The following is an 8,901-nucleotide window of genomic DNA, read 5'->3' as shown; positions in this document are numbered from 1 at the left end:
GCCATCCCAATACTAGCATGGAAACTGTTGTTGTAAGTAAACTCCACAAGCGGTAATACTTCCTCCCAACTACCCAAGTGATCTAACATACAAGCCCTCAGCAGATCCTCCAAGGACTGGATTGTCCTCTCTGACTGACCATCCGTCTGTGGATGATAAGCAGAACTCAGCTTCAGCTTTGTGCCTAAAGCTTGGTGTAGACTCTGCCAGAATCTGGAAGTGAACCTCGTATCTCGGTCGGAAATAATACTGGAAGGCACCCCGTGCAACCGAACTATCTCCCTTATATACAACTGCGTCAGCTTCTCTAAGGACCACTTGATGTTGACAGGCAAGAAATGCGCACACTTGGTCAACCGATCAACAATCACCCAGATAGCATCACTATTCCTAGATGACCTAGGCAACCTCACGATGAAATCCATAGTAATGCTATCCCATTTCCATTCGGGAGTCTCAATCTGTTGCATTAACCCACTAGGCTTTTGATGTTCAACCTTTGCCTTCTGACAGGTTAAACAGGCCGCCACATACTCAGCTATCTCTCTCTTCATACCAGACCACCAGAAAGTCTTCTTGAGGTCTTGGTACATCTTAGTCATACCTGGATGTATGCTAAGTTTGCTCTTGTGACCTTCCTCTAGCACAGCTCTCCTTAGCTCAGCATCCTGAGGTAGGCAAATCCTGCCTCTGAACCTTAAGATCCCATCCTCTCCCAGCTCAAAGCCTACAGCTTTATCGGTACCCAACATCCCAAGAAGCTTCACTAGTTCGGTGTCTTGCAACTGCTTAAGTCCAACTTGCCTCAAGAACTCATTAGTTATGGTAACTGCCCCACAACTAATGTGATCCTGAGCTAACTCCACACAGAGATTCAAATCTCTGAACTTCTCAATCAACTCCAGCTCTCTAATCATCATACTTGTCATGTGGATGGATTTCCTACTCAGCGCATCTGCCACCACATTGGCCTTGCCTGGATGATACATCAACTGAAAATCAAAATCCTTCAGAAACTCCATCCACCGCCTCTGTCTCATGTTCAGCTCCTTCTGATCAAACAGATACTTCAGACTTTTGTGATCACTGAAGACACTGAATCGAGCTCCATACAAGTAATGCCTCCAAGTCTTTAAGGCAAACACCACAGCTGCTAACTCCAGATCATGAGTGGGATAGTTCCTCTCATGAGTTTTCAGTTGCCTTGAAGCATACGCCACCACTTTCCCGTTTTGCATCAACACACACCCCAGACCCTGATGAGAAGCATCACAGTACACATCAAAAGGCTCACCAGAATTCGGTAACACCAACACAGGAGAAGTAGTCAACCTTCTCTTCAACTCCTCAAAGCTCCGTTCACAGGCATCTGTCCAAATAAACGGCTGCTCCTTCCTCGTCAACTGGGTCAGAGGCGCTACTATCCTAGAGAATCCTTCAATGAACCTCCGATAGTAACCCGCTAAGCCCACAAAGCTCCGTATATCCGTGACAGTCCTCGGGCGTTCCCACTGCAATACAGACTCCACCTTAGCCGGATCAACAGCAATCCCCTTAGCTGAAATCACGTGGCCCAAGAACTTCACCTCATCCAACCAGAACTCACATTTTGAAAGCTTAGCATACAATTGCTTCGTTTTCAAAATCTCCAACACTGTCCTCAAGTGCTCTCCATGTTCCTCCGGGGTCCTTGAATAAACTAAGATATCATCAATAAACACTACCACGAATTTATCCAAGAACGGCTGGAAGATCCTGTTCATGTAGTCCATGAACACAGCGGGGGCGTTGGTCACACCGAACGGCATCACAACATATTCATAGTGACCATACCTAGTCCTGAAAGCAGTCTTCGGTATATCACCCTCCTTCACCCTAATCTGGTGATATCCTGACCTCAAATTAATCTTAGAAAACACCGTCGCGCCCCTCAATTGATCCATTAAGTCATCTATCCGGGGAAGTGGATATTTGTTCTTAATGGTCAATTTGTTCAGCTGCCGGTAATCAACACACAGTCGACTACCCCCATCCTTCTTCTTTACCAACAACACAGGAGCACCCCACGGCGAAACACTTGGTCGCACCAACTGCTTTTCCAATAAGTCCTCCAACTGATCTTTCAGCTCAGCCAGCTCAGCAGGAGCCATCCTATAGGGAGCTACTGACACTGGTCCCGCACTTGGAACCAGGTCAATGCTGAACTCCATCTCCCTAACAGGAGGCAACCCAGGCACCTCGTCAGGGAACACCTCGGTATACTCCTTCACCACATCGATACCAGCTAAGATCCTCTCGGTCTTCACACTCGTGGTAGCAAGCAGAAGACAGCACTCTGCCCCATCCCTCAGCAAGGACTCAGCTTGAACAGCTGAGATCAACAGCTCATCCTCCTCTTGAGGGAAGATTAACCGCCTATTGGCACAGTCTATAAGGATGCGATTGGCAGACAACCAATCCATCCCTAAGATTATGTCAATATCCACCAAAGGTAAACAAATCAAGTTCACCTTGTACTTCTTCTCATACACCACAATTGGACAACCCACGCACAATTCAGAAGCAATCACAGAAGTAGAAGCGGGCGTCGACACAAGTAGTCTCAACCCCAACTCATACACAGGCACACCCAACAAAGCAGCACATGCATATGATATAAATGAATGCGTAGCACCAGAGTCAAATAGAATCATCACATCCTTACCAGCGGCCTTGCCCTTTCCCTTCACAAGATCAGAAGAAGTCGAAGCCTCAGCACCCGTCAAAGCAAACACCCTACCAGTAGTAGTAGGTCTGTCACCCCTCTGTGTATCAGCTCTCTGTGCACCACTCCTCTGAGTATCAGCCCTCTGTACATTACTCCTCTGAGTGCTCCTCTCTGGTCTATCCCCTGTAGGACAATTTGCCGATTCGTGGCCCATCTGATGACATCTGAAGCAACGGTTCTCCGTGTGCGGACAGTCCCTGATAAAGTGGGGCCCAGCACACCTGAAACATCTCAGAGTGGCACCTCCACTCTGTCTATCTCCACTAGCAGCATTGAAAGATTGCCTATAAACAGAACCCCCTCGCTGTGGTTGGGGCCTGTCATATGGTTTCCTCTGACTCTCACCCTCCTTGGACCCATATGGTCCCCCAATAGTCCTTACAGTACGGTTGCCACCTTCCAACTGCTCAACCACCTTCGCCTTCTCCACTAAGGCTGGGAACTCCGTGATGGCCATAGGCACCACCATCCTCTTCAGCTCATATCTCAATCCATCTGCAAATTTCCTGCATTTCCAAGCCTCAGGCATAACCTGCGAATAAAAACGGGCCAGGTGCTCGAATTTTATCGCATACTCAGAAACTGTCATCCCACCCTGATGCAGTCGCATAAATTCAACCTCCTTGGCGTGCCTTACACTGTCAGGAAAGTATTTCTCCATGAACACTGTCCTGAAACACTCCCAGTCAACGGTAACTCCTCTAGCAACAAGCATCTGATAGGTGCCTCTCCACCAATGCTCAGCCTCTCCCACAAGCATGTACACAGCATATGCTAACCTCCTCTCTGGAGGACATCCCAGTACGGTAAAGATCTTCTCTAATTCACGGATCCAGCGGTCAGCTACCTCTGAATCCCCATCTCCAGTAAACTGTGGAGGGTTACACTTTCGGAACTCAGCAAGATCCCGGCTCTCCTGTGACCCTGCAGGTCTTGCTGCACTAACTGCAGCTCTCTCAACCTCCATCCTAGCTAAATAGGTATTTTGTTGTTGCATAGCCATGGCCAACATCTCGAGGGCACGGGCTATCTGCTCATTTGTCCTAGTCATCTTCTACAAAGATAACAACTTCTTTAGTAAACAGTAACTAAGCCACACAAGCACAACAAATCACCACAACAATTAACACAACAATCAACACAACAAGACAACACAACACAGAGTTTAGCACAACAAAAGCCTAAAGGAACCACCCCCAAAGAGTGTCCATTAGACTCGAACTGCTCTGATACCATTAAGTGTAACGACCCGGCTGGTCACTACACACGGTATAGCACACTAAAACACCAGACAGATAGAACAAGTATATAAATATAGGATCTAGAATATATAAATATACAAGATTCCAGTCTGACTAGAGTTAAAGTGTACCAAGGAAAATTACAACCAAATGCTACTATCCCAAGTAGCTACAAGCAAAATATCCACACAAGCAAATTAACTCCAAAGTCCGCCGGAGACTCATCCCAAGAAGCCCACCTATTCCTGCTCTGCTCCCATACATAGTATGATCATCGCAGTTCCAACCACATGGAAAACATGCAAGGGTAAGCTAGTATTCTTTAAAAATCAAAACATACTAGTAAAGGATTAGCAATGTAAATAAATTCATCGTTATAATTATCAACACATCTGCACAGCTTATATTGTTCAACAACATCGGCACCGTAATGCGGTTATAACAACACCGACTTAGCGGCAACAACAGCACCACTCTAGTGGCTATAACAACACCGACTTAGCGGCAACAACAGCACCACTCTAGTGGCTATAACAACACCGACTTAGCGGCAACAACAGCACCACTCTAGTGGCTATAACAACACCGACTTAGCGGCAACAACAGCACCACTCTGTGGCTATAACAACACCGACTTAGCGGCAACAACAGCACCACTCTGTGGCTATAACAACACCGACTTAGCGGCAACAACAGCACCACTCTGTGGCTATAACAACACCGACTTAGCGGCAACAACAGCACCACTCTAGTGGCTATAACAACACCGACTTAGCGGCAACAACAGCAGCAACAACACCACCTCAAGTGGGTATAATCAGTATACAGTTCAGCATTATATAGTACAGCAAATCAGCATACAACACAGCTAAGTAGTATTCAATACAACTTACTATTCATAACTGAGTTCAACATCCTTATAGTACAATACTGTTAAAAATCAACATATAGTTCAGCTCGACTCAATAAAATTTGACACAGTTCAAAAATATTCATTTATTATATTAATCATCAAACAATTAATAATTTCAAAAACTAACTTCCCTTACTTGGATAATCCTGAACCAAAACTCGGGCAGAACCTCCTCCTCTCTCTTTCTTAGATAGGAACCGAAATTTGAGCAGAACCTCCTCCTCTTTCTCCTCTTTTCTTTATTCTGACAGAACCACCTCTACCGGATTCCTCTTCCTTTTTCTCCTCCTTTCCTTTCCTCCCTCTTTCTCTAAGGATTTTCTCTTCCCAAGGTATGATTTTTCATAACTCCCCAAGCCCCTATTTATAGCAATTCTGGCTCACCTACCCGGTACGGCCGTTCCAAAAATCGGAACGCCCGTTCTGGGCTCGAAAAATCTACGCAAATTTTTGAACTGGAACGGCCCGTTCCAAAACCGGAACGGCCCGTTCCCAATTCCAGCAGAACGGCCCGTACTCCTTTTGAAACGGCCTGTTCTCCCTTTAGAACGGCCCGTTTCACAATCAGAACGGCCCGTTCTCCTTGTCGGAACGGCCGTTCTGAGCCCGTTCTCACTCAAGATTTTTAGTTAAAATTTAAAGCTTGGAACGGCCCGTTTTGCTTTTGGAACGGCCCGTTCCAAGTTACCAAAACACCCTTCAAACTTTTAAAAATTGCGAAAATGCCATTTTTAATAATAATAATAATAATAATAATAAAAAATAAGGTATTACAATACTCCAAGATAATTCAAACATTGTTGTACTCATATACATCAACAATGTTTTGTAGGCATGGGTAATGTTTATGCAGAATGATATAGCTACAATTCAATATATGATATTTTAAAAAGTTACTTATTATGAATATGTCAAGGTTTTATTAATAAATTATTACAATTTTCATGATTTGGCCCATCATCAAAATTGAAACATCTTACCCAATCTAAAGTATCTAAAAACATATTACCCATTTTGAAGCATTATAGGGCAATGTTCCTACAAGCCTATAGAAATTTAAAACTAGTACATTGCTTTATATTGTTTTAATTTATTTAGACTTTTGTATAAAAAATTGTAACACAATAAGTGGTGTTGAATTATGTTTTTAATGAATTTTCACATATTTGTGTACTTAAGAAAGTATTTTGTCTTATATAAAAGGTAAATGTTTTAAGGATTGTTCTACAGTTACCCTCATTCACTGATTCTAAAAGAATGTCCACTCCTTCTCCTGTTGAGTTTAAAGAACCATCTAGTGGTGAAATTAGTTTGGAGATGATGAATGTATCTCTTCAACTAACTTTAAAGTGATCCCAATCTTTTTCTATGGATCTTTAAACTCAAAAGAAATATGCAAATGGTGGAGGAAAATAGAAGAGAGGTGCACCACATCAAGGAAGATAAACAAGAAAGGTGAAGAACTTGCTAGAAGGAAGAATTCCCTGATAAAAGTTCATAAGGAGAGAATTTCTCCAAGAGAGAACTAAGACTTTTGGAGAGAACAAATTTAAATTTTATTCTTAAATAGCTCAAAAGTGGTGATTTACAAGGAGGGGAAAGGTGTATAAAGAGTTTGGTAACTTATAGTGTAAGTTAGACTAACCATGATTAAGTGTAACCAAATTTAGATTAATTTGTAGTCAAGCTAACCAACTCTAGTAACATTTTGGAATTTGAATTTTCCTCCTACAAATGTCACTATCCTAAAACTAAAAGAACCAGTGGAAGCTTATCACATGACAAGATGCTAGAGGTGTAACTAGACAAGGTCATGTGGGTCGTTGGAGTCTTAAATAAACCATCCCTTTGATGTTGACATCTAACCACTTGGTTTCCTCACAAATGGACGTCCACCACTTGATTCCCATATAAGTGGATGTTAACTTCAAAGGCTATGCATCAAGAGATGCTACTATGGGTCATTCAAGCCCAATAAATCCAAAGCTCCTTTTCTAGTTACACTCCTTCCAATACTAATTACACCTTAAAAATAGAAATTAAAAGGAAACAAAATTCTTATACTACTTGACCCAAAACTATAAGGTCAAAATTAAGAAAATATTACAAAAAAAAAGAAGAAAGTAAGCTACTAAAAGTAACCTAAAACTCAATAAGAGCTTGGGCCTTCTTTCTTTAAGCCTAACTCACTCCTTTTGCCTTCTTTAAAACTTGGTCCCTTTACATGATGTCATCATCTAGGAATAGAGTCGAGATTTGATTATGCTCTTTTACTTATATGCATAAGCTTGATTATTAAATTACTTAAACATTGAGTCATTAAAGCATGTCTTGGTTCATATTTTATGTCATGTTTAACGAATTTGGTAGCCCCTGTTGTCATTCTCCCAATTAGTTTTGGTCTATGTAATATCTTATGGACTGGTAGATTCATTCTTACCTTAATGCATATACAATTTTCTTAATCTTTGGATAGCATAATTCCTTTCCCTAAAGCATTTTGCTCACAAAAAAATCAAGTGTATGACCTATATCTATTTCTTTTATCAAGACCGCATTGACAATCTCTTTTGTTAACACTGAATATATGTATAATTTTTTGTTGTGCTCAAGTTTAACAAGGACAATAGAAGAAGATAAGGTCTCTTTCAACTTCCAACATGTGACTTCACACTCTTCATCCCAATTTAGGAGGCGTATTTTCCTCAATAACCTAAAGAACAAAAAAGCGTATAATTTACAATTGATTGTGCTACAAATCTTGTTAATGTGACAAATTGTCCCATAAGATTTTGTATTCTTTTAACGTTTTAAGGCTTTTCAACTTTAAAATTGCTTAACACTTATCTGAGTTCAGTTAAGTATCTCTTTCTAACATCATATATCCTAAAAAATTTCTTGTCAATACTCCAAAAATGCATTTGACGAGATTAAGCCTCATATTGTATTTCCTTAATTGATGAAAAGATTTTGTCAAATATTCTAAATTTATTTTTGGTGTTGAGCTTTTTACAATCATATCATCAACATATACCTCCAGATTCCTTTCAATTAGATTTTTAAACACTTTGTTCTTCATTCTCTGATAAGTGGTCCTCACGTTCTTCAATTTAAAAGACAACACTTTATAACAATACTTCATTTTTCACTCATGAACTTCATATTTTATTGATCATCAGGGTCTAATAGGATTTGATTGTATTTATAAAAAAAACTTCCATTAATGTCAAATAACAATATCATTGTGAACCATTAACAATCGTACGAAACCTTTAACCCAATAAAGAAACTCAAGTCTCAAAATTTCACTCCATGATTTTGAAATTTAAAACTCATAATACATCAGTTCTATTTTGAATTGATATAATTGGTTTTTCTAGAACCAATGTAAAATAGTTGCTTCAAAGTACAAAAATGCTACCATGTCACTTTTTATATCAATTGTTACAATTGATGTAGAAAAGGTGACATCGATCAGATAGTGTTTTTGCATTAGTGTTATTCCTAAAAAATGCCAAAGTCAATATTTATCTTAAGTATTTGTAAGAATGAGTAAGTGATGCATACTTTCATGAAAAAGTCATCTTTATATTGAAAGCTTTAATTTTTGGCGAGAAAATTAATTACGTTTGCTATACCACGTAGATGACATTACTAAGTGAGAAAAACACATTATATGTCAAGTTTGTTGCTTTTATACGTACGTAAATCATTAGTATAATTTTATCTAGGATTTGTTCTATAAATAAATTTGAACTAAGTATTACTTTATATGAATAGGTCGAATTTAAATTAGATGGACCTCTTAAACAAAGATAATTTATTAAAATCATGTCATTTTTGTAAATTTAAGTAAGTTCGTATAAAATCTTTCAAAAGTAGTTTAAAGCATAACTAAAAGAGAATAATTCCTTGATCCATTTCATTAGAATCATCTGTTTATATATATATTATACAGAGTATAATTCGGACATTATACA

General features: G+C 39.9%; 1 protein-coding gene across 1 annotated transcript; it reads right to left on the bottom strand.

The window, feature by feature from the left end:
* Positions 1 to 456: 456 nt before the first annotated feature.
* On the bottom strand, positions 457 to 5,772 carry LOC145957131 (uncharacterized). Its single transcript, XM_083073346.1, has 5 exons — positions 5,058 to 5,772; positions 1,865 to 4,258; positions 1,204 to 1,256; positions 605 to 785; positions 457 to 461 (listed from the first exon to the last, which is right to left on the bottom strand). Exons 2-5 carry the CDS (start codon positions 3,816 to 3,818, stop codon positions 457 to 459), a joined length of 2,193 nt encoding a protein of 730 aa, XP_082929472.1. The 5' UTR covers positions 3,819 to 4,258; positions 5,058 to 5,772.
* Positions 5,773 to 8,901: the final 3,129 nt, after the last annotated feature.

Source organism: Cajanus cajan, chromosome 4 (genome assembly GCF_000230855.2).
Source record: "Cajanus cajan strain Asha chromosome 4, NIPB_CcT2T_4, whole genome shotgun sequence".
Taxonomy (NCBI): Eukaryota; Viridiplantae; Streptophyta; class Magnoliopsida; order Fabales; family Fabaceae; genus Cajanus; species Cajanus cajan.
This window is presented reverse-complemented; position numbering and strand designations above follow the sequence as displayed.